At 36.7% G+C, this 27601-nt stretch overlaps 1 protein-coding gene across 1 annotated transcript; it reads right to left on the bottom strand.

The window, feature by feature from the left end:
* LOC127835173 (uncharacterized) lies at positions 1 to 27597 on the bottom strand. The gene is made up of 6 exons (XM_052361479.1): positions 27571 to 27597; positions 6648 to 7855; positions 5460 to 5541; positions 3679 to 4628; positions 2869 to 3006; positions 1 to 601 (listed from the first exon to the last, which is right to left on the bottom strand). Exons 2-6 carry the CDS (start codon positions 7848 to 7850, stop codon positions 470 to 472), a joined length of 2505 nt encoding a protein of 834 aa, XP_052217439.1. The 5' UTR covers positions 7851 to 7855; positions 27571 to 27597; the 3' UTR covers positions 1 to 469.
* Positions 27598 to 27601: the final 4 nt, after the last annotated feature.

Raw genomic sequence — 27601 nt, 5'->3', positions numbered from 1 at the left:
ATTATGTTTATGCAATCATTCCTTAACATGTTTTTTTGATAATCTTTACAGTTAATCACACTATAGAATAGGACTTGAATCCATATTTAAAACTAAATCTTTGTCACAAATGCCACTAACACCCCACTTTGTCAGCTATGTTCAAGGGCAAATTAGTCATCAATGTGTGAATGACTGGAAATAAAAGGTTCTTCCACTTGAACAACTAATAGTTATTACATTTTGTATAGTTAATTCAAAGGGGAAGTAGTTAGCATTTCCACAAACTAAAACAATTTAAGTTAACAGACTGTAAGACAAACGGACTGACAGAACGACTCCCAATATAGGGTATATGTGTGAGAACAAGGAGCCCTGATGTAAAATTGTCTACAGTATTAACACACACTTGGTATACATAGTGATGGCATCTACCTTGCTGTTCACAACACTAACTATTGACCTGGGTTCCTCTATGTGTAGATCGTAGCTATAGCTTACAGTAACAGTATTTACGCAGATCTGGGTACTTGTCCTGCACGCAGGCTGGCTGGTTGCCATAGCGTTCAAGTCGACTCACTGCTGACTCCAGCACTGTATACGCTCCAGATGTCATATTCACCTAGAGGAGAGAACTTAACCCTTTACTTCTTAGATAAGCATTTTAATGCATCTTCAGTCCCTTAGAAAATCAAATTAAATTTAAGACTTTGCCTATTAAATTCTTGTTTCAATGGCTCCATCTTCAACCCTGTGATACTGATGAGCAGCAAACAGCATAAAACCTTAACAGACTGTGAGTTACTTTATTGTACATAGCCATTTTAACTTTGCTTTTAAGTGGTAAAGGGAATTAACTTCACTGGAATTCAATGGAATTAACAAGAAGCTACTTATATGTCATCAACAAAAGCTTTCTTTAACTAATTATGGATTTATAGCATGTACTAAAATGTCAATAAAAGAGCATGGTTGCATTCTTCATAGGTAATAAAATCAAACTATTCTTTTAACAATAAAACAAAATTTACCAAACAGCATGGTTAAGCTAGTGATCAATTGCTTGGTCATTGAACAGCATATACTGATTTATTACTTCAAATGCTGTATTTTCTTTCATAAACGCCCCATGGGCCTTATATTTTCCTAAGGAGGCTTTGGAGCATTTATTTGAGGTCAAAATTATGGTATAAGTTTATATATACCACTAAAAGAAAATTATGATAATTTGACTGTGCCGCTAATTATTTAAATTATAAAAGTAAAAGGTTCACTGTTAAGCAAACAAAATAATTGCTTTGCATATAATTTTAGGGCATCTTTAAAAACAAGAGATGTGTTTGTCAGAAACACAATGCCCCCTAATGCGCCGCTTTGATTTTTTTTTTGACCTTCGACCTTAAAGGATGACCTTGACCTTTCACCACTCAAAATGTGCAGCTCCATGAGATACACATGCATGCCAAATATCAAGTTGCTACGTTCAATATTGCAAAAGTTATGAAGAAGGTTAACGTTTTGGTTAAAGTTTTGAATTTTTTTTTTGCCCTTTGATCTTGAAGGATGACCTTGACCTTTCACCACTCAAAATGTTCAGCTCCATGAGATACACATGCATGCCAAATATCAAGTTGCTATGTTCAATATTGCAAAAGTTATAAAGAAGGTTAAAGTTTTGGTTAAAGTTTTGGGACACACACACAAACACACACACTGACACATACAATGACAGACAGGCCAAAAACAATATACCCCCGATCTTTCGATCCGGGGGCATACAAATGGAACGGGGTGTTTAGAAGGAGACAGTGTCCCAATTAAAACAGCAACTTTAATTACAGAACTTAACAAGAGCTGTCAGAGGACAGCGCCCACAACTATTCAAGTGCTTGACAGTATAACGTAAGCCATCATGGGGAAATTGTTCATATTCAATAATTTAATAGACGATATTTCAAAATTAAAAAAGGGAAACATTTTTTATTTCATTTTATTTTTTGGGGGGGGGTATGGGGGGGTGAAAGGGGGGGTATAATGTGGGGTGTGGTAATTTATTAGATGATCTTTCAAAAATAAAAAAAGGAAAAAAAAATAAAAAATTGTGCTGGGGGGTGGGGGGGGGGGGTAGGGATTCTGGGTTGGGGCATGGGGTATTGTTTGGGTGGAATCCATTGTGGTATTCAGGTAAGTGTTGTTTTGTCAAAGTATTAATAAAATCTGATCATAAATAAAGAAGTTAAGGCAATGTAACTAAAGTAATATGCATATTATAATGGAAAAAGGGCCATAATTCTTACAAAATGCTTGATACAGTTGTCTGCTCTTGTTTATTGAGGTCATGTTGGCAAAGAAGTTTGCAAAATATAAAAGCAATATGTCAAGGGACAATATTTGAGGTGGTATGCAAACTTTTACATAGATTTATCAATAATATGCATATTCTAAGTGGAAAAGGGGACATAATTATTACAAAATGCTTGATAGAGTTGTCTGCTCTTGTGTATAGGTTGGGGTCATGTTGGTAAAGAAGTATGCAAAATATGAAAGCTATATGTCAAGGGACATTGAAAATATTTGGGGTAGTACGCAAACTTTAACATTTGCTGCATAATCTAAGTGGGAAAGGGGCCATAATTATTAAAAAATGCTTGATAGAGTGCTCTTGTTTATAGACAATGGAACATTGAAAATATTTGGGGTAGTACGCAAACTTTAAGATTTGCACGCTAACACTAATGCCAACACAAACGCTAATGCCAGGGTGAGTAGGATAGCTCCACTATTTATATTTCATATATAATAGTCGAGCTAAAAACAGAACTTCTTTACAATTCCTGGCAAGGTAACACCAACACTACTGTAATTACAGTCAAACAAAAGGGACTATACCTGGACAGTAGTTTCAAACAAGCCCTTGTTTGGACTGGTTGCTATGGTGATTTGAAAATGGGCGTGGTCCACATTTATGTGACTAGAGAAGTTCCCATGGCGATTGTCGTCATCAATGGACTTCTGAAACATCAGAACCTGAAAGAGACAGCATTCAACATGAGTTGTCCTGACAGCTTTGGAAGAGTAACCTTTTCCTTGGGTATCAGCTAAGAAAGAGTTACCTTTTCATTGGGTATCACCTAAGTAAGAGTAACCTTTTCCTTGGGTATCAGCTAAGAAAGTTACCTTTTCATTGGGTAACAGCTAAGAGTTACATTTTCATTGGGTAACAGCTAAGAAAGAGTTACCTTTTCATTGGGTATTTCATTGGGTATCAGCTTGGAAAGAGTTACCTTTTCATTGGGTATCTGCTAAGAAAGAGTTACCTTTTCATTGGGTATCTGCTAAGGAAGAGTTACCTTTTTATTGTGTATCAGCTAAGAAAGAGAAACTTTTCATTGCGTAGTAGCTACAAAAGATTTACCTTTTCATTGAGTATCAGCTAAGAGTTACCTTTTCATTCGATATCAGCTAAGAGAGTAACCTTTTCATTGGGCATCAGCTCAGAAACAGTTACCTTGGGTATCAGTTAAGAAAGAGTTACCGTCTCATTGGATATCAGTTAAGGAAGAGTTACCTTTCATTCCGTATCAGCTAAGAAAGAGTTACCTTTTCATTGGGTATCAGCTAAGGAAGAGTTACCTTTTCATTGGGTATCAGCTAAGGAAGAGTTACCTTTTCATTGGGTATCAGCTAAGGAAGAGTTACCTTTTCATTGGGTATCAGCAGGACAGCATGGAGAAGAGACTTGAATCGAAGTTCTTCACATAAATGGCGCACAGGCCTTGTCTGCCTGTTCAGGAAATCCACAAATGCGTTAACAGACTTCTGCACATTAGTGTCAGTCACGTCCAGTTCAAGCTGCTTCATACACGTGCACCAATGCATGTCTATGTGAGCCATCAAACACGTCCGGTTGGCCGGTACCTCATCTAACAGGCTTATTCCTCTTGGAATAGTCGTGAAGGAATGCACTTTACTTTTACGTGATAAATTTAGTATGTTAATAAGAGTCTCATGTATGTCAAAAGGAGTTACTAACTTGTCAGCATTTCTTTTTAAGTTTCTCCATAACAACGGATAGTTTTCCCTGATCTGTTTTGGCATAGCTATGGACATCATTGGTAGTCGCTCCTCCATTTTACCTTGAATCGTTTTACGGACACGAGAATACCTTGCGCCGTGATCAGCAAATACAATCACAAACGTATTGTCAAGAAAACCACCCTTATGTAGATATTCAAACATCTCCACAAAGTCTGCGTCAATATACTCCCCAGGATTGTTATCCCAATGTGTCAGCTCACTGCCAAAGGTGAAAGCAAACTTAGACACATTTGCATACTTCACAAAAAACTCCTTAGTATAGTTGAGCAAGTACACATGATTGGGGACATTGCCAGTGCAATATCTTGGGCTATCCCTGCGTACAGGACTCTCCCAGAGGGCCTGCCAAAAGGGCCGCATGTAGTGGTCCGTTGGTGGTCGCAGGAACCCGTTAAGTCTAAGGTTGAAGACCCCAATGCTCGGCTCATCTTCCGAATACAATGTGGCATAGCCCTTGCTTGCGAAGTTGTTCCAGACCAATGGATAGCTATCTACGTATTCACTTTCCACAAAGTGTTTGCGTACCTCAGGGAGCTCCACTTCACTTTTTCCTGAAAGTTTACACTGCAAAACTACAATTACTGTGTACTTTATTATAAAACAGCGATTTGTTAGCCCTATTGGGAAAAGTACTGCTGCCAGCGGCTTATTAGTGGGAAAAAAACTAAAATTGGGAAAATTCCCATTGTGAAGCCTTCAGATTAGAACATTGGTGTATTTTTTTGTTCCTAACAAATAATTTAAAATTGTTCAATCAGTGTTTTCAAGTTGTCAATATTATAATGTCTGTATAGGGAAATAAATGTTGCATTTTATAAAAAAATATTTTTGGGGGGGGAAACCTTCAACTGGGATTTTTTTGGACAGTAATTAAGTTTTTTTCCCCATTTGCAATGTGCAGTTTTCAGCTACTTTATACAGACGGAAAAAAATTGCTGTAAAAGCATAACAGATATCAAATATTCAGATAACCAGTGACCTTGATTTGAACAGCCCCAAATACAATCCTAAGCTAAATCTCCATGCAAGACTTTAATCAAGATGGGTCAATGCTTAGTTAAGCTATTGATCAAAAACCATCTGTTGGATGCCAAAGCTTGTCCGCTGCCTGCAATACTCCAATCTAGTGAACGTCTTTGACGTCTTTGTAGTGCAATAGATAGTTCAATTTAATCAAAGACCTTTCTTACTAGATTCAAATTTTAAAGGATTTATTTGCAACCCTTAGATACTGATGAGCAGCAAATAGCATAACACTTGAACAGTCTGCAAGTTACTTGCAGGCTGTTCTGCTTTTATGCTGTTTGCACATCGCCATTATCACTTTGCCTCAGAGTGGGAAAGGGTTATTACTACAGGGTGGCATGTGAATGACAAAATACCTGTCAGCATGGGAATGAGAGCTGCTGTTGTAGCGTCCCCAACAATGTTGTAGCCTTCAAAGATGACAGAACCCAATACTTCCTGCAACAAAACTTCCTTTATTACAACATGCTTCTGCTTGCTACATGATAACTAAAATTAAACAAGTGTTCCATGGTCGGAGACATATGCCCCCCTAACACCTTGACCTTTGACCTAGCTAGTGACCTGAAAACCAATAGGGGTCATCTGCCAGTCATGATCAATGTACCAATGAAGTTTCATGATATTGGCCTAAGCATTCTTGAGTTATCATTCGCAAACCATTTGGTAGACAGACCGACCGACTGACCGACGGACCGACATGTGCAAAACAATATACCCCCTCTTCTTCGAAGGGGGGCATACACAGATCTGTACACAGATTTGAAACTTTTCAGAATTCATATATTAACAATCTCAGCTTCAGTCTCAATGGTTAAAATTTCATCAAAAAATTTAATTTAACTGAATATTCAGAAACTTTGAAGTCAAACTTAAAACTTGTACAGCCAAAATGCAGATTCCTCATTCAGTAAAAGTACATTTTTTCCTGCTAAAAAGTCAAACATTAACCAAAAAGTTTGACATACAAACAAAAACCAACATTATCATTTTGCTTTTAAAGATGTCCTTTAAAAAAGAATAACTCACTGTAATTCTTAAGCAACTGCTTTATCAGCAAAACTGTATTTCTGGAAAAAGGCAATTTTAAGTATTATGTTTTAATTACAAAACTCCTCCTGTAACAAAACAGGATGCAAAAATATCTCAATCCCGTGGCTGACTGTCCTTCTGCGCCTGAGGCTGCATTTTGTGAGGATCCTGTCTGTTACCCAGCATTCCTATCTAATTAACCGTTTGACTCACAAAAGATTGAAAGAACTTAGAATGATTGATGCTATTTCCAGCTATTTGTTTTTTAATGAAAGATATGTTTCATTTTGTTGTGGTCTTGTGTTGAGGGGGAAAGCAGGAGTTCCCTGAAGAAGCTCCACCTTTCTGGTATGGTGACCACCAACCACACTCACATGCTTACAGGAACAAGGATTGCACCTAGATCACTAGAAAAAGCACTTTTACCAAATAAGGATTGAACCCAGATCACTCGGAAAAACACAATTACCAAACAAGGATGGAACCCAGATCACTTGGAAAAACACAATTACCTGCAAGTATTTATATGTGCGTGGCATCTTCCTTTGCCAAGACAAGCGAGACATAGAATCCAGGCCAAACATGAGAAAATTGGGTCGTTCCTGGAAATCAGACCGCAGAGCTATCTTGCTGATTCTGTTGAACACTTCAGGTTTTGGATACACCTGTACAAGGAACTGGTCAAAGTCTGCTTCTTCGTAGTCCATGTCATGCGATTCCTTGTAGTGATATGCATCACCGTAATTGTCCTCTTCGATGTCGACTCCATGATTTTGAAGTGGGTGATCTGGCTCATCATCTTGTTCAGCCAGATCTGTTTCAACAGCATGTAGCAAGTCTCTGCTGCTGTTTCTGTACAGTGCAGATTTTGTTGTCACTATGTTTTTACCATTGTTAATCAAAGTTCTTAAACTTACTTTGCCATCAAGATTGTTTGTATGCTTATAAAAATGTCTTCTATATATTTCTTGTTCGTGGTTTTCATCAGCAGTAGTTGGTTGCTCTAGTGATTTCAATTGCATCAAGCGTCTTTTTAATGACAGTTCAGCAGTCTGCTTATTTGTTGGACCATCTTCTTTAGTCTTCTCACTTTTCTGAGTATAGCATTTTATTCTTACAAAATCATGTTTCAGTATTAAATCAAAGGGTACTGATGTTTTTGTCAATGATTCAGTATAGCTGGCAAAATCATCTGAAGCCCTTTCTATCCCAAAGTACACACATTTTTTCAAAGAAAGTTTCAACAGTTTTGTCTTGTTTATCCTTACTACATTCTTATCAATGAAGAAAAGCTCCTGCTTTGAACAGTTCAACTTTGGCATTTTAAAGAATGCATATTTCACACTGTCATGGTTCAAATCGAAGCTGGGTCGCTGACAGAAATGTCCTCCATTTACAGTTATCATGGAGTCATTGAACTGTTCCAAGGTTTTTGGTCGCAAGGCCTTCCGCAAATGCAAGTAACTTACAATATCGATATCTTTCACCTTTACCACAGGGCTTTTTGATTGACACTTCAAACAGTCTCGACCTAAACATGGAACACCACAACGATTATAATCAAGGTCAACATACTCGAGTGGATAGCTTGACCGTCTACCAAATCCGTCAGTCCAGATGTACAAGAAGATGACAGTAACTATGACAAAGGCCACTTCACGACGGTTCTTCCAGAGAAAACGTCGGGTCATCTGTACTAACTGACTGGCACTCATTAGTCCTGAAAATGACATCAGTAGAAATGTATACAATGTATTGACAATTTTAAGAATATCAAAATGAAAATATCAACTAGTGTTGTTGCATCACCTGACCAAATCCAACTCACTATAAGAAGTGCACAGTTTAAATAACACAATAAGAATGCATGGAGACAATTTTAGGTTAAGGATCTCCATGTTTTATGACAAGTTAATTTAAACGCTTGATCTTTCCATAAATAACTTTCAGTTCACATGTGTTGCCTGTGTTTTGTTGATGTTAAATTAACAATTCACCATGGATTTTCAATATAAATAAATCACTGCAAATGAACATATGAAGGAGATAAGGTACATTTATCTCTCCAAAAGATATTGTTGTTCTTTCTATTTCACATATTTTTAGATGCTGAAGATCAAATCTACGCATTTGATTTGAAACAGATTCACAGGAGCCATAGGAATCAAAATGACTTAACCCTTTACCAAACGACTTATTTTGGACTTTCCCAATTTGAAAGAGGTTGCAGACGACAATTAAATTGAAATGAAATATGAAGGAAATGACAGTCAAATCCAAACTCGGCAAATTTTTAAATGGCAAAAATACAGGACCTTCTCTTATTTTACAGGACCAACCGGCTACGCTTCTCAATAGCGTCCATGTTAGATAGGAGTCTGGTCAATACGGCTTAAACCGAAGACGGCCTCGATAAATGAAGACCTGCTTTTTCATGCATCGACATTGACAGCCAAGATAATAACGGTTCGAATGACAATGATCATTATTATATATTACTATTGCTATTTCAACCACACAAATGAATATATGTTTCATTTAATAATCAGATTTATGATTATCTTGTCAAGCGACTAGGCTGTCATGGATTTGGCCCGTCATGACCCGCATTTGTAAGATGCACAAAAATGGACCAATCGGGTTACATCGGAAAATTCCGTCAGCAGAAAGAGCGTTGGTATGGAAAAGCACGTGTATAAAGACGCAATCGCTATTTTTGCAAATCAGAAAACTTTCAGAGCCGTAAACAAACCTCTATACAAAAGTCAAACCGACAAACTTGTTCTCTTTTTTTTACCGGACAATCGGTCTTGTAAATTTGACCGACAGGCCGGACCTTACACAATTTTACAGGACATGTCTGTCGGTCCGGCCATGTTTGGATGAGACTGAAATGATCAGGTAGGGTAGAAATAATTGTGATAAAAGGAGAAATTGCTAATCTTTAGCAATTTCTCCTTTTATCACAATTATTTATAAAGTCATCAGCTGCAAACCCGTGAAATCCTGTTAGTGTTTGGTAAAGGGTTAATAATCTCTGGTTCCTTCTTATAGCCTTTCACACATTTATAACAAATACAATGGTAGCATCTTTCAATGTAAAGAATCATCTCAAACAAGGGCTGTTTGTAAAACATACATGCCCCCAAATGGGCTGTCAGTTGTAGTGGCAGCCATTATGTGAATACATTTTTGGCACTGAGACCTTGACCTTCGACCTAGTGACCTGAAAATCAATAGGGGTCATCTGCGAGTCATGATCAATGTACCTATATGTTTCATGATCCTAGGCGTGAGATTTCTTGAATTATCATCCGGAAACCATTTTACTGTGTCAAGTCCCCGTGACCTTGACCTTTGACCTTGTGACCTGAAAGTCAATAGGAGTCATCTGCGAGTCATGATCAACGTACTTATGAAGTTTCATGATCCTAGGCGTAAGCGTTCTTGAGTTATCATCCGGAAACCATTTTTCTAAGTAGAGTCACCGTGACCTTGACCTTTGACCTAGTTACCTGAAAATCAATAGGGGTCATCTGCGAGTCAGGAACAATGTACCTATAAAGTTTCATGATCCTAGGCATAAGCGTTCTTGAGTAATCATCCAGAAACCATTTTATTATTTCGGGTCACCGTGACCTTGACCTTTGACCTAGTGACGAGAAAATCAATAGGAGTCATCTGCAAGGCATGATCAATGTAACTATGAAGTTTCATGATCCTAGGCATAAGCGTTCTTGAGTTATCATCCAGAAACCGTTTTACTATTTCCGGTCACCGTGACCTTGACCTTTGACCTAGTGACCTGAAAATCAATAGGAGTCATCTGAGACTCATGATCAATGTACCTATGAAGTTTCATGATCCTAGGCCTAAGCGTTCTTGAGTTATCATCCGGAAACCATTTTACTATTTCGGGTCACCGTGACCTTGACCTTTGGCCTAGTGACCTCAAAATCAATAGGGGTCATCTGTGAGTCATGATCAATGTACCTATGAAGTTTTATGATCCTAGGCGTAAGCATTTTTGAGTTATCATCCAGAAACCATCTGGTGGACGGACGGACGGACATACATGTGCAAAACAATATACCCCCTCTTCTTCGAAGGGCGGCATAAGTATAATTAACAACCCACACATCCCTAAGACCAACAGGCCTGAAAATATTATGATGATCTAAAGATTATTTCTTTATATTTGTAAATGTATTTAATTAAGTAATAAATTTGACTTCTAAGATCAATTCATAACTTATATTAAGAAAATTATAAAATGGTCAGAAATATATATGGATCATTAAGCAATTGACAATCATATCCACAATTCATGAGTCACAGGTTTTTTTTGGCCCGATTTAAAAGCCGAAATTCGGCTATGTTCCCAATCCCAAAAAGTATACTTTTTTCCCAAAATTTGGCAAAAAATTTCCAATTACCAAAAAAAAAAAATTTTTTTTTTTTTTTTAATGAAGTCTAATGCGTATTTTATCTCAATTTTAATTCAATTACAGGTAACAAAGTATTATATGATTTTGTTCTTTTAATTTGAATGATTATAAAGAGTTATATCAAATTTAGTATTTCCCTAATCAGCTAATCAGTGGACTTTTCGTGTGGAAAAAAAGGCTAATGAATTTATTTTCCCAATTTCATGAAAATGCCGATAAAATTCCCAATTCCAAAGCCATGGGCTATCTTCCCAAAAAGTGGAGAAAAAAAACCTGAGTCACGATTCACAAATGGAACAATCATTAGTTATTAAAAAGCAGCATATACCATAGTTGAGAACATTGCACTTCATTAACTCCAACACCTTCTCTTGGATACAAAGTTTTAGTTTACCATGCAGTACCATATATTGACTTATCTTGAAATAATTATGTTCATGGAAGTTGTGTTTTTAATATCAATAAGATATTATTAAACTGGTTTAAACACTACAAAACAAGAGGGCCAAGATGGCCCTAGTTCCCTCACCTGAGAGGAGTCGGTTAATTCAATCTTTACCAAATGTCAAACTTGACCTAGATCTTGTCCAGACAAACATCCTGGTCAAGTTTCATCATTATTTCATCTGCGAGTCATGATCAATATACCTATGAAGTTTCATGATCCTAGGCGTAAGCATTCTTGAGTTATCATCCAGAAACCATTTTTCTAAGTTGAGTCACCGTGACCTTGACAGCCATTGTGTGAATACGTTATTTGGCACTGTGACCTTGACCATTGACCTGGTGACCAAATAATCAATAGGGGTCATCTGCGAGTCATGATCAATATACCTAGGAAGTTTCATGAACCTAGGCATAAGCGTTCTTGAGTTATCATCCAGAAACCATTTTACTATTTTGGGTCATTGTGACCTTGACCTTTGACCTAGTGACCTGAAAATCAATAGGGGTCATCTACGAGTTATGATCAATGTACCTATGAAGTTTCATGATCCTAGGCATAAGCATTCTTGAGTTATCATCCAGAAACCATTTTACTATTTCGGGTCATCTAACCATGACCTTTGACCTAGTGACCTGAAAATCAATAGGGATTATCTGCGAGTCATGATCAATGTAGCTATGAAGTTTCATGATCCTAGGCATAAGCGTTCTTGAGTTATCATCTGGATACCATTTTACTGCTTTGGGTCACCGTGAACTTGACCTTTGACCTGGTGACCTGAAAATCAATAGGGATCTTCTGCGAGTCATGATCAATGTATCTATGAAGTTTCATGATCCTAGGCATAAGTGTTCTTGAGTTATCATCCGGAAACCATTTTACTATTTCGGGTCATCGTGACCTTGACCTTTGACCTAGTGATCTAAAAATCATAGGAGTAATCTGCGAGTCATGATCAATGTACCTATGAAGTTTCATGATCCTTGACATAAGCGCTCTTGAGTTATCATCCAGAAACCATCTGGTGGACAGACTGACCGACATGACAGGGCTTTTTTTCCTTCTTTGGGACCCGCCGAAAATCGGCCCTTTCCCCTCAGATTTGTTTACCCTCAGCAGGTAATTTTTCCCCCAGACTTCATTTTTTTTCCCTAAAAAAAAAAAAAAATTATTTTTTTTTTAATTTTTATTTTAATACCAAAGTTAACCTGATCCAGTGTAGTAAATATAACATATTGCATAATTAAATTATCTGTTGCCTTGAATTTGTTTTAAAAACAGCAAAATATGTTAAATTGATTATTAAAGACTTTTCTTCTTTTCCCCAAAATCCGGCGTTTTGCTTGATTTTTTCCCCCAAATCCGGCATTTCGCGCTATTTTTTTTCCCCTAAAAAAAACCCCAGGCCCAAAATCAGATAAAAAATTCTGCATGAGCAAAACAATATACCTCCTCTTCTTCGAAAGGGGGGGGGGCATAATGAGAAAACTGCCCCCCTCCCAGCAGCCATGTTATTCAACTGACCGGAACCATTTTTGAACTCAACTCTCGTATCAAGAAAACAAATGTTCTGAGCAAATTTCATGAAAATTGGGCCAAAAATGTGACTTCAACTGTGTTCACATGTTTTCACTATATACATATAGAGAAAAATGCCCTGCCCACTGGCAGCCATGTTTTTTCACCAATCTCGACCATTTTTAAACTCGTCCAAGAAATCAATAAAACCAATGTTTTGACCAACTTTCATGATCATTGGGCAAAAATTGTGACTTCTCGAGTGTTTACAAGGTTTCTCTATAGCCAAATAGGGAAAACTGCCACTATATACATATAGAGAAAAATGCGCCCCCCACTGGCGGCCATGTTTTTTCACCGATCTCGACCATTTTTGAACTCGTCCGAGACATCAATTGAACCAATGTTTTGAACAACTTTCATGATGATTGGGCAAAAATTGTGACTTCTAGAGTGTTTACAAGGTTTCTCTATAGCCAAATAAGGAAAACTGCCCCGCCCACTGGCGGCCATGTTTTTCAACGGATCGGAACCACTTTTGAACTCAACCAAGATATTAAGACAAACATTTTGACAAAGTTACATGAAGATTGGGCATGAAATGTGACTTCTACAGTGTTTACAAGGTTTTTCTTTTTTTTGACCTAGTGACCTAGTTTTTGACCCAACACAACCCAGTTTCGAACTCGGCCGAGATTTCATTGGGACAAAGCTTCTGACCAAGTTTCATAAAGATGGGACAAGAAATGTGGCCTTTAGAGTGTTTACGAGCACATGTTAACGGACGGACGGACAGACATACGACAGACAAAGACCTGTCACAAAAGCTCACCTGAGCAATCAGGTGAGCTAAAAAACAATGCCTATTAAGTACTAATCAAGCAAAACACCTTTCTTTAGACAATACTGGTCACTAAGTGAGTCGTGGCTATATGGCATGGTTAGAGCAAAATCCCAATGTAATAGTACACAATTACAGTAACAGAATCAGGGATTTCAATAGACGCAGAATACTGCATTTAAATTGGCGCAAGCAAATGAAAATGACTTGTTTTGTACCCTACTATTTGTTCTGCTGTGCCTTATTTTGATGCACCAAAAATTTTACCCACATGTCTTACAGTTAACATCTTAGTTCCATGGTAACAAATCTCATTATGACATTCATGCCCGTGTATTTGACAATCAGTCTAAACATCGAGGAAATACCCCAGGCATTGCGCAAAAAAAGAAAGATTTGTCCCCACCCGTTTTCCGTACATGGGTCCACAGGTGCACAGGAATTAAGAACAAGAGCACCGCCTTGCGGGTGCAGACCGCTCATCTATTTTCTTTTTAAAGGTGAAGGGACTCTCATTTTCAATCACAAAGGAGGGAGGAGTGGAGTGAAGAGGGGTGTATAGTGTGGGGTTGTGGACATTTATTACATTATCTCCCAAAAAAGCGAAAAAAAAAAAAAAAAAAAAAAAAAAAATCCGGGGGGGGGGGGGGGGGGGGGGTGGGGGGGGGGTTGGGGGGGCGATGGGGGGGGGGGGGGGTTTGGGTGCGATGGTTGGACGGTATTTCAAACATACTGTACCCTTATGATAGTTTGTGAGTGTTCCAAGTATGAAAGCAATATCTATGATACTTTAGGGGTAAAGTGGACCAAAACAAATCTTAACCAAATTTTCAATTTTCTAAGTATAAAGGGCCCATAATTCCGTTCAAATGCCAGTCAGAGTTACATAACTTTGCCTGCACGGTCCCCTTATGATAGTTCATAAATCTTGCAAGTATGAAAGCAATAGCTTTGATACTGTAGGAATAAAGTGGACCTAAACACAAAACTTAATCAAATTTTCAATTTTCTAAGTATAAAAAGGGCACATAATTCTGTCAAAATGCCAGTCAGAGTTACATTACTTTGCCTGCACAGTCCCCTTATGATAGTTAGTAAGTGTTGCAAGTATGAAAGCAATAGCTTTAATGCTTAAGGAATAAAATGGACCTAAACACAAAACTTAACCAAAATTGTCAATTTTCTAAGTATAAAAAGGGCACATAATTCTGTCAAAATGCATGCCAGAGTTATCTAAATTTGCCTGCCCAGTCCCCTCATGATAGTAAGTAAGTGTACCAAGTTTGAATGCAATAGCATTGATACTTACTGAGAAAAGTGGAACTAAACGCAAAACTTAACCAAAATTTTCAATTTTTTAAGTATAAAAAGGGCACATAATTCTGTCAAAATGCACGCCAGAGTTATCTAACTTTGCCTGCCCAGTCCCCTCATGATAGTAAGTAAGTGTACCAAGTTTGAATGCAATAGCATTGATACTTTCTGAGAAAAGTGGACCTAAACGCAAAACTTAACCGGACGCCGACGCCAACGCCAACGCCAACGCCAACGCCAACGCCGACGCCGACGCCAAGGTGATGACAATAGCTCATAATTTTTTTTTCAAAAAATAGATGAGCTAATAAAAACTAATAGATTCAATTTGTAAGTCGGTAAAATAATCGAGTGAATGCGTAACTAGAATGAGTTATTTCATTGGGCGTGACGCTATTTCACAGCCAATGGTAAATTTACTCTTTAATAACACTTTATTTCTTTGGTAAGTTGAGATTATAACAACCAGATATCAAGGAAATTTCCACACCTATCAAAATGGCGGAAAGTGACCGGCCGAAGAAAACAAAATTAATTTTGAGTTTTTTTCCTCCAGCAAGTAAAATTAGAAAATATGATGATAATAATAACATCGCAACAGAGTCTTCCCAAGTCCAAACATCGTTTAGCAATGACAAAAAAGTCTGCCCCTAAATGTACATTCCAAGCCAATTGGCTTCGACAATTTTTTGGTTACTGTTTGACAACAACAAAATGACATGCAGTTTGTGCATAAAGCACAAAAAAGAAAACGCCTTTACTGTGGGTAATTCTAATTATATAACAAGTACTTTGACACGTCATTTCTGAAAATTTAATTCTGCTACAAATATATTTCCCCAGTTTTTTTCCTTTTGTCCCCATTTTTTAGCCCTAACGGGTCACTGTCCCCAAAAGTAAAGATTCATGGCAGAACACTGCCCAGGTGTCGTTTATCTTATCTCATCCCTTTCAATTAACATTTCAATGTCTACAGATTGTGTGTGCCCTTATTGGGCAACTAGCAGCACATTCATTTGCCTTTAAAGTAACATTACTGCTCAAAATCAACTAAAAGTTTGTACAATATTTTGTAAAATAAAAGCTAAACAATTGAAAATCATTGTTCCTTATGGCAATGGCCAAAATTTCAATGCCAGATGTGGTCTGGTAAAAGAGAGGTTTGTAGATACAAAATGCTCGTTTTTATTATTGTTTTGCAACATTATCTATTCATACCACACATGAACACGAACATGGTACCATTCTAGTGTTCGTGTGTCGTATGAACAGATATATTCGCGGGAAATTAACATGGAATTAATTGTGTCACAAATAAATAAAAAAGAGCATTTTGTATCAACAAAAATCTATGTGATCATACCACATCTAGCGTTGAAATTATGGCTATTGCTATAAGGAACACTGATTGTTTAGGTGTTCACTTTATTTTACGAAATACTTACGTACATTTTCGTTGATTTTGGAGCGTTATAGAGGCTTTAAAGCAGTACCTTTGAATAATAGTTTATAATCCAAAACCATCCAAACTAAAATCCTAACTGCGAAAACACCTATGACTAATTGCTTTGTAAACACAAATATCAATTATTAATTGACATAAACACAACAATTTCTGTTCGACCTGTATTATCAATTGTCAACACTTCAATCAAAACTGGGAGAACAATTATTAACATCAGAGAAATCAATGAACGTCGTGAAATCTCCCTATTGGAAATTATGGTTCTTTTTAATTGCTTGCAGGTATCAATAGCACAAATCAACTCAAATATTGATTAACATGCATTTTGGCTTGAAATGTTCAGTGTCAGTGCACATTTTAATTGTTAACTTGCAGATAATGCACTTTTGGAAAAAAACTGACGAAATTTTCCTTTCTTTTGGAAATTTTTTAGACTGCAATTGGGAATTTTGTAGTTTTTCTGCAATTGGGAAAGTACCTTTTAAGGGTACTTTATTAAGAAGGGAAAAAGTCGCTGACCATTTATTATACTTTTATTATACATGTATGCCATGCAAAACCCATGTTGCAATACAAAAGCGAAATTGTTGCTGTCATCTGTCAAGTTCCACCAATGGAAAGCGTGCATGTTGCAACAGACCATGTGTTGTAACTAAATATAGACAGGAAACTTATCAGTACATGTGAACTTTATAATGAACAAGAGATGTGTTTGTCAGAAAACACAATGCCCCCTTTTGCGCCGCGTTGAAGCCATATATTTTACCTTTGATCTTGAAGGATGACCTTGACCTTTCACCACTCAAAATGTGGATCTCCATGAGATTCACATGCATGCCTAATAACAAGTTGCTATCTTCAATATTGCAAAAGTTATGGCCAATGTTAAATTGAACGGACTGACGGACTGACTTACTGAGACATAATATTGCCGCAGAGGTTTTTTAAAAAGCCAAAAAGCATCAGACTTAAAACAGGAATGAAACTGACATAAAACACAAAAATAAATAAAACACAATACAGGTACTCTTATTTTTGTGCTTCATTTTGACCCCAGCATTTTTCAATTCAGTGATTTTTTGGCCCAATTCAGAAAAGTACTGATACCAGCCCAGGAACCCTTATATTGGGAAAATTCTAGTTGTAAAGTCATCACATTGGGAAACAGATGTTTTTTATATTTTGCTCACAAATCCTTAACAAGAGCACCACATAACCGGTGCCACCCTCGGCTGCGAAAGCTTGTCAGTTTTTTTTTGTTTTTTTTAGAGGTCACAGTGACCTTGACCTTTGACCTAGTGACCCAAAAATGGGTGTGGCGTGTAGAACTCATCAAGGTGCATATACATATGAAGTTTCAAAGTTGTAGGTGGAAGCACTTTGATGTTTGAGGAAAATGTCAAGGTTTTAGCACGGCAGACATCGGACGGCGGACACCGGACGACCAGCTGGCTATGACAATACCTCGGGTTTTCTCTAAAAACGGCCGAGCTAAAAATTAACAAGCGAATTCGTTGAATTAATATCCCCCCCCCCAAAGTGGACACAAAAGTGTTATATTTGACACTCAAAAAAGCATTTTTTCAAGATACAAAGGGCCATAACTCCGTTATTAACAGATGGAGTACAATGACATTTGGCGTGCATCATCCTCTTATCCATACGTATACTCATACCAAGTTTCAATGAAATCCGCCAAAGCACTTCCAAGACGGATGGACAGACAGACAACGCCAAAACAATATCCCTCCGCCTATGGCGGGGTATAATAACTTAGTGAGGGCAAGTTATCAATATTATATTATATCTTAGTTTAAAGCCAGTATAAGAGCTACATAGGCAAACTTACTAAATGGTGCATTTTAAATCGAAGATTTTTTTTTTTTTGGAAACCTTCAATTGGGATTTTTTGGGACCGATATTGGGAAATTTTTAGTTTGTTTTTTTTGCCATTTGGGAAAGTGCCTTTTTCCGTTACTTTATAAAGAAGGGAAAAAATCGCTGCAATTTAATTGACGCCTTTTATAATTCTATTGATGTCCCTGCAGTAAACTGCTGAGAGTGACAATTTTTTTAACATAATCAAGCAAAATATGCATATGATTAAAAAATATAGATGAATGTCTACCTACATCATGACCTACCAAAGTAAATTTGTTAAAATATACACCCTGCTCAAGGGTTTCATCTTTCAATAGCAGATAATCTATTAAAAATTAAAATTGTATCCAGGGTATGTTAACTGCAAAAGCCTATTGCAAAAACAATTGCAACACAATATAACAAGTCAAGGTAATTATGTCCTTTATTAATCATAACTCATTAACATGTGATTAACAACTTCTTCATTCATCTCAACATCACTGCCATCCTGGAGATCCTCTTCGTCAGAAACCATATCCTGTAAAATAAGCAACCTGATAGTTATTTTCCAGACGTTTACTTGACAAGTGAAGGCATAGATGGCAGTGTTTTTTATGGCAATTTCGGGGCCGATATTCAGCCCCAATAAAAAGAGTATATATTTTCCCCCAATTTTGTAGAAAAAATCCCCTCCAAAAGTTAAACAAAAAAAAAAAGTTTTAGAAACAACTGTCTTATGATAAACATATCTCAAATTTATTTCATAAACAACTAACAAAGTTTACTAGTATAATAAGTAGGATTTTTTATTATTATTAAGAATTATATCAAATTAGTTTTTCCCAAATCAGTTGATTTTTCATATGAATTGCATTTTTTCCCAAAATGGCCAGGAATAGGCCTGATGTTAAATTGTATCTTTATTGTGTCAATATTTGTTGATACAAACATTCCAATGTGGTCCATTTTATTGATAAATATGCTCAAATTTGCCATATTATGGATTAACAAAATCCCAATTAGACTCAAATTGGCTTAGAAAACTGAGACTGTGCATGACGGCTGGCGGGGGGGGTGGGGGGAGGGGGGGATTCTTGGGTACGATGGTTGGCAGCATTTCAAACATAAAATAATAAAAATAAATATTTGTGTTTTTAAGGCCAAAAAGAAAAATAGTTGTGTTTCCGGTCACCCGACCGACCCTATCTTTTTGGGGCCGACCCAAAAACTTATTATCCAATATTTGCCTTTTTTGTTAATTTTTGCCCGTCGAGTTCCAAGTCAGGCTTTTTCCGCCCTATGCCACGGTTCCGAAATTCGGCCCCATTCCCAATGCAAATCTGGTTGTTTTTTTCCCAATTGAAAAAAAAATTCCCAATTGAAAAAAAAAAAAAATTTTTTTTTTTTTTTTTTTTTTACCTTAAAATATATAAGTTAACCTGATCTGGTGTAAGAAGTAGAAAGTGTTGCATAATTAAATTATCTGTTGCCTTAAATTTGTTTTAAAAACTGTAAAATATGTTAATGATTATTTAAGACTTTCCTTATTTTCCTCAAAATCCGGCGCTTCGCACGATTTTTTTCACCTAAAAAAAGGCCAGGCCTTTTCCCCAAATTCAGACTAAAAAGCCTGCACTTATCTCACATGTTCATAATACATTGTAAAATTTTAATAACAAGTTATCAAAATAGTTGTTATTTACCAGTTAACGGCTTCTTTGAAATATAAGAAACACTATTAACATGCGATAATTTTTCCCAATTGAGCCAATTTTGCAAATAATGTTTTTCCCAAAATGTTGGTTTTCACGACGCGAATTTCCCAAAATTCCAGTGTGGCGTATTCCCAAAATGGAGCGGAAAAAGCCTGCAAGTTCGGCGATTTTTTTCCATCTCCGTCCGGTCGAATTCGGCGATAACCAGAATTATTGTATTGTGACCTGCAAAATAACATCCCGTCGCCGCGAACGCTTTATAATTATTATACACATTGTGCAATCGGGGGACCAGCCTGTTTTTCCCGCAAAATCGATATCCGGCGTTCCGTTTCATTGTAAACGTGGCGTCGTCCATTTTGTCCGTCAATTTGAACAAATGTTTTCATCATGCCGGAACAAAGTATTTGAATTCTTATTCAAACTCCATGACTTAAAAGAATGTATGGCACAGATACCACCCAGCACAGTCGAAGCGATCGAAACTGGAAGTTCGTGGGTTTGCTGCTGAAGAAAAGGTGAGTTTTTTTGTCTGTTGGACAGTCGAGCTTACAATGAGCCTTCCTTATTTGATATAACTGATCAAAACTGCTATATTTAGATATTAGAACAGTGTTCAACACTCTACACTGATTTATGGAAAACATGAAAAATAAAAAGAATTTTAAATAATAATAAGTTTTTCCTACCTACCGACCCTACTTTTTTCAGGAGGTGACCTGAAACACAACTATTTTTCTTTTTGGCCTAACCGTTTCAAAAAAAAAAATTGGGAGGGGGGTGGGGTGGGGGGGTGGGGGGGATTCTTGGGTGCGATGGTTGGCAGCATTTCATACATAAAATATTGAAAATAAATATTTGTGTTTTTTAACCGTTTAAAAAAAAAAAAAATGGGGGTGGGGGGTGGGGTGGGGTGGGGTATAGTATAGTGTGTGGGTGTGGTGGTCATTTGTGAGATGATCTTAAAAAAACAAAACAAAAAATTAAAAAATTAGGGGGGGGATTCGGCGGGGGGAGGGGGGGGGTATTCTTGGGTGCGATGGTTGGACGGTATTTCAAACATAAAATAATTAAGATAAATATTTGTGTTTTTTAACCGTTTCAAAAAATATTGGGAGGGGGGTGGGGTGGGGGGGGTATAGTATAGTGTGAGGTTGTGGTGGTCATTTGTGAGATGATCTTTAAAAAAAAAAAAAAAATTAGGGGGGGGGATGATTCAGGGGGAGGGGAGGGGGAGGGCACGAGGATGGTTTGGGTGGAGTCTATTGTGGTATGTCAGGTAAGAGTAGTTTTGTCAAAGTATCAATCAAATCTAATCATAAATAAAGAAGTTATGGCATTTTTAGCAAAATTTAATAATTTGACCTTGAGAGTCAAGGTCATTTAAAGGTCAAGGTAAAATTCAACTTGCCAGGTACAGTAACCTCATAATAGCATGAAAGTATTCGAAGTTTGAAAGCAATAGCCTTGATACTTTAGAAGTAAAGTGGATCGAAACACAAAATTTAACCATATATTCAAAGTTACTAAGTCAAAAAAGGGCCATAATTCCGTAAAAATGACAACCAGAGTTATGCAACTTGTCCCTTTACTGTACCCTTATGATAGTTTGCGAGTGTTCCAAGTATGAAAGCAATATCTATGATAGTTTAGGGGTAAAGTGGACCAAAACACAAAACTTAACAAAATTTTCAATTTTCTAAGTATAAAGGGCCCATAATTCCGTCCAAATGCCAGTCAGAGTTACATAACTTTGCCTGCACAGTCCCCTTATGATAGTTAGTAAGTGTTGCAAGTATGAAAGCAATAGCTTTGATACTTAGTGAATAAAATGGACCTAAACACAAAACTTAACCAAAATTTTCAATTTTCTAAGTATAAAAAAGGGCACAAAATTCTGTCAAAATGCACGCCAGAGTTATCTAACTTTGCCTGCCCAGTCCCCTCATGATAGTAAGTAAGAGAACCAAGTTTGAATGCAATAGCATTGATACTTTCTGAGAAAAGTGGACCTGAACGCAAAACTTAACCGGACGCCGACGCCAAGGTGATGACAATAGCTCATAATTTTATTTCAAAAAATAGATGAGCTAAAAAATCATTGACATATATATCAGAAAAAGGACAAAGACTTTCATCTGTGAATATTACATTCATACATAAATGTGTATTCATATAATAAATATCATAACATATAAAAGAGTGAAATTTTAATTTTCCCCTTTTCCTAAAAAACAATGTTTTTTTCCCCCTTTGGACGGGCCTCGCCACCATTCCCCTATAGGTGAAAAAAACACTGGATGGCATTCTTTTATCTTACATGTTGACTTTTTTCTTATGCTGTGTTTTTAAGCATAGCTTATTAAACTCTGTCTTACAGAAGTAGCTTCTCTTTCATTACTGATTTTTAACCAGTTTTCTTGAAATTCATGTTTTCCGTGATTTTTCATTTGTTGACTTACGATCAGTTGTGGGCCAGGGATTTCAATAGATTTTAAAAACCAGGAGTCAATGACCCCTGAACTGAAATTTTAAGGAGTCAAATTGAAAAATGCTGGGGTCAATTTTGAAGCGCGTTTATTGTGTTTTTGTCTGTATTATTCAATTTTTTATGATAAAAATATGCCCTTAGAGTAACACAATATCTTCAAAAGTTATACTGCTTTATTAAATAACAATACCATGATACATAACACAACCTATTTTAATGAATTGGTACATTAAATATACTTCCTTACAACACATTTAAGTCTTTTAACACATTTAAGTAATTTAAGATATGTACCGGTAGCACCTTTTCATCACATATTTATCGTCATTATATTATCATCATCCCTATGAAAGCTTTTCTAACACAACACAATCTAAATGCATGGAACATCTAGTAATATCTATTACTGTTTATCAGAATACTATACATGTCCGTAATATGTACACTTAGGAATGCCTTACCTGTAGTTGTTTTACTTTAATAATCCAAATTTTTCTTGTTGTTATCGGGTTTAACAAACCTTATTAAATGTTTGTTAAATCCAGTTAATGCTTTCTCCATTATTGAATCGCCATTACTTGCAATATGAATCGCCAGATTTAAATTGAACGCGGGTTGAATGTTAGGTCAGCCATTTGCAATGTCGAAGGTCATGATGCAGCAATTTAAATCAACTCGGATAATTGATATCCTATCGAGAAAATGTATTTTCTCAATGTTTATGTGTAGTATTATTACTTGTTAGTATAAAAAATGAACTGTGATTCCAGTTTATATAAGATGGGTGTTACTCGTAATTATCGGTGGATTAACAAACTGACAAAACTCGCTGGACTAACTAGTGGATCTATGTAATTAATAGACCTTTGATCAATTTTGTTTTTACTTTAATTAATTTTGCCGATTTTCTTTAACCGTGCCGCCTGAAAAGCCTGCAAAAAAAACCTGCAATTATCGGATGGTCAATCAATTATTATCACGTTATCACTGCTGCTAATTACCCAGTTAGTGGGCACGCACTATTTAGACGGTGACATGTGTATTGGAAAATATGAGATAAGATAAACAACGCCCACGCCCGGGGTATTCCCTCGATTATAGACCGAGTTTCAAATACTGAAAAATTAATTTCAATTAGGAGCACAGCGGGATTTATTACCATGGAACTCGAGATGTTAACTGACTGACGCACGGGTCAAATTTTTCGACGCGTCAAAATGACGCACGGCAGAAAAAAGGGTTGCGTCAAAAATCTGCATTTTTAATTTGCTCGCGTCAAAACGCAGGATTCTGCGTCTATTGAAATCCCTGTGTGGGCAGTTTCTTGCCAGGCTTCGCTCCCGCTACGTATTTATGCATTATGCAGCCTTATGCTTGTAGAGACTTATAACTTTGGAAATAAACACACACACAAGGTTACAAAGTAAAACGATGTTTATTCCGGAATGCAAGCCGCGGACGTTGATTGGTTTACTTCAGCAGTAAACACATCAGCATGGAGTGTGCCAATAGTAAATAACCAGTCTAAATTGTTCACCATGTGGCCTGGGTTACGACTCAAAAATGACCGTTGAATGTATGGACCAATCGGAACGCGTTTAAATCTCGCATTTTAGGCGAAGTTGAACGAAGATCTGTCGGAAATCTTTGTAAAGTACTAACAAAATAATGACGTTTATTACACTTAAAAATGTAAACAATATTGATACACGGAATTTCTACTGGCCCTACGGGCGTACGATATGGCAATTTTAATAGGCCTGAGCTACTTGTATAATTTACACGCCCAGGTCGCCCGGCGTGCGCTTATTTCCCAGACTGGAGTGTGACTACTATATGCCACCCCTACCTGGGAGCATAAAAAAGAATATCCCCCTCAATTACTTTCATGTCATTTACAATAAGATGTGTTACAATGCAAGAAAAAAAGATAGGCATATTTTGACACAATTATGAGTAATCTATGTAAGACACAATTCAAATTGAATTTTATGCTTATAGATCTCATATTAATTAACATATTAATGATGACAATAATTAAAAAAAAAACATTGGTTTTGCTGACTTGGGTTTAGTTCTTAGGGTTATATCAATATTGTTTCTTGCGCAGAATAATGATAAAGATTTAAAAATAGTATTCTTCAGACTTGACGAAATTGCCAGTCCGCCGGTCCTGACCAGCAAATTTCCATTTGGTCCGACAGGTTTAACAAGAATGTCCGTCCTGGCGACTGGCAAAATGTGAAATGAAAGTTATGGTTGCCAGAACTAATAAAAAGTGTGTGAAGAAGAGCCCATAGCTATGATTCATCCTCAGTCCTTTCCGTCAATGGTGGCTGCCAAAAGTTTTGAACCTCAACTGACAAAACCACAAGGGTTCGTTAGTTACTTCTTGGCTGGTAAGTCTAATCTAACTGTAAGACCACTAGTTCTGGCTACCATAACTTTAAATGTCGCTTTTTATGATTTTTGACTGGCGCGACTTTATAGTTATGGACCAACCCCATTAGGAAAGTCAACCAGAAATTCCCGAAAAGTTGACAGTTAATAAAGACCGGTCCAAAACAGCTTTTAAATGTAGTTATTGTCCCAAATCAACCACTTGATCGGAAAGATTGACATTTTTCACATTAAATTGATATAATCTTTCACAAAATACTATCTTAAACATTTAAAATTTATCTATTCTGCTTTTACATATCGAGAAAAACAGCGATGTGACAAACTTACTTGAAATGCGAATCTCCCGAGATTTCACGGTCATATGACGTTATTTCTATTTTTAGTAACATACCATGTCCTCAAGTGTTTTCAAATTCAGAATGACATTTCCCGGTATTTTAGATTATTCTGGCTTGTTTTGTAAACAAATTGTAGTGTAGATACAAACTCAAAGTAAATATCATTTAAAACTACCTGATTCACACTGAAATCAGTCTTATAATCCAACAGACGTAAGTTGTTTATCACAAATAATAGATTTAAGGAAATGACCATATTGATATTGTTCAACATGAAAATCGGAATTTACTAGAGAATATTTTGTTGTCTGAGGAGGATGTGTTAAAAGCCTTGAATTCACTTAACCCAGAGAAATCACCTGGTCCGGACTATATTCACCCTCGGGTTCTCTACGAAACTAAGAAGGAACTAGTAAAACCACTATTAATTTTATTTAATCAGACGTTGAGTGAAGGAGTTATTCCCGAGGATTGGAGGAAAGCAATTGTTTCTCCCATTTTTAAAAATGGAAGTAAGAAAGAGCCAGCAAACTACCGCCCAGTTAGCCTAACTTCTGTGGTGTGTAAATTATGTGAACGTCTTGTCCGGGATAAACTCGTTAAACATATGAATGACAACAAGATATTTTCTGACGCACAATACGGGTTCAGATCAGGAAGGTCATGCTCTATTCAGTTATTAGAGATTCTTGATAATTGGACAGAATCCTTAGACAAAGGTGTGCCAATAGACGTCATTTATCTGGACTTTGCCAAAGCCTTTGATCGCGTTTCACACGGGCATTTGATTCATAAATTACACAAGTTGGGTATTCGAGGAATAGTCCTTAATTGGATTAGGGATTTCTTGTCTAGAAGAACGCAGTGTGTTCGTATAGGATCTACTTTATCATCATGGACAGATGTAGTTAGCGGAGTCCCCCAGGGCAGTGTAATCGGACCAATACTTTTTCTGTGTTTTATCAATGACTTACCTGACATAGTATCAGGAATTGTTAAGATTTTTGCTGATGACACAAAGCTTTTTTCACCAGTAACAACAAATGAGGAGTGTTATAATCTTCAATCTGACCTAGACAACTTAAGTGATTGGAGTGATAAAAGGAAATTAACATTTAATGCAAAAAAATGCAAAGTTCTTCACCTTGGAAGTTCAAATAGTGACTTTCGCTATTCCATGAGAGACCCGGACGGAAATTATACAGCCATTGAAGCAGTTACAAATGAGAAAGATTTAGGTGTGACTTTTGACGAGCGGCTAAGTTTTAACCAACACATTACAAACATTACGAATAAAGCACAGCGAACTCTTGGCTTAGTACATAGATCCTTTGAGTGTCTTGATGAAGAAATGTTTTTGCCTCTTTATAAGGCTTTAATCAGGCCAACCTTGGAATATGGATCATGTGTTTGGTCCCCTCACCTAAAAAAACATATAAAGTTTAGTTAATTGAAGATGTTCAAAGAAGAGCAACTAAATTAGTGCCATTGGTGGCACACCTACCATACGACCAGAGACTTCGAAAGTTGGGACTTGTCACACTTGAGTACAGAAGGGACAGGGCGGATATGATCCAAATTTTCAAATCTTTACATAAGTTAGATGATTTAAACTGGGAAAAATTGTTCGATCTGGCTGAGGATAATCTTCGTGGTCATCACTTGAAACTAAGAGGCAAGAATTCCAAAAGTAATGTAAGACTCAACACCTTTAGTCAAAGATCAATTCATTACTGGAACAGTTTGGAAGAATCAACAATAACTGCCACAAGTGTTAATCAATTTAAATCATTGCTAAATTCTGAAAAATGGAACATTAAGAAGTTTAACCCGTTGGTAAATTAAGATAAATTAACAATTAATTTTACTAAGCGCACTCTAGAGAAGTTTTTAATAAAATAGTAATTATCAGAAAGAGATTCTAAAGAAGAGACCATTTATCAGAGGGGCCACTACAGCATAGCTAAATTACGGCCCAACAGTCCAGGTATCCAGGTAAGAAAACGAAAGTAATGTTTACAATTTCAGCAAATAATGTCAAGGTCGATCCGAAAGTATCCAAATGAAAATTCGTCACGTGACAAAGCGACAATGGCGTCAAAATTGTGAATTTTGGACTGATGAGTTATTTTCGTATATTGTAAGATGCATTTGAAACATTTGAACCTTAAAATAATCCCTGATGCAGTATTTTATATTAATTCACCAATATATGTAGAAATGTATCCAAGAAAATGAGCTTTCTTTGATTTATTATTTTTTATAGCGTGACATAAATATGTTATGACTCTGGTTGACTTTCGATACGGGGTTAGCTTCAGCGTACAGGTCTGTCAATACTATATAAACTGTACGCTGAAGTTTCTTTAGCTATAAGACCACCGGTTTTGCTGACCGACGCCATTTTAGCCATGGCCGTTCTGTCCCGAATTCAGCCAGATAAATATAAACAATAACAGATAATGACATTCATTGCATTTTCAAAATTCAGTGTATGATATTGTGCTTAAGCGGTTATCTGCACCTTCAAAGAGCAGGCAGATTGCATGTAGTGTGATTGTTAAATTGTAAAATAATTAAAATTCTAGAACCGTCAGGTTGGTCGATTCTTCCTTCCTCGTG

This window comes from Dreissena polymorpha, chromosome 6, assembly GCF_020536995.1.
Source record: "Dreissena polymorpha isolate Duluth1 chromosome 6, UMN_Dpol_1.0, whole genome shotgun sequence".
In the NCBI taxonomy this organism is placed as follows: domain Eukaryota; kingdom Metazoa; phylum Mollusca; class Bivalvia; order Myida; family Dreissenidae; genus Dreissena; species Dreissena polymorpha.
Note: the sequence above shows the minus strand (reverse complement) of the source record. Positions and strands in the feature narration are given on the sequence as shown.

Coding starts and splice junctions, on each gene's coding strand:
- LOC127835173 (XM_052361479.1), bottom strand. CDS start 7,850: ATGAGTGCCAGTCAGTTAGTACAGATGACCCGACGTTTTCTCTGGAAG. Junction 5,542..6,647: donor GCACATATAAATACTTGCAG/GTAATTGTGTTT, acceptor GTTTTGTTGCAG/GAAGTATTGGGTTCTGTCAT. Junction 602..2,868: donor TGTTTGAAACTACTGTCCAG/GTATAGTCCCTT, acceptor TCTCTCCTCTAG/GTGAATATGACATCTGGAGC.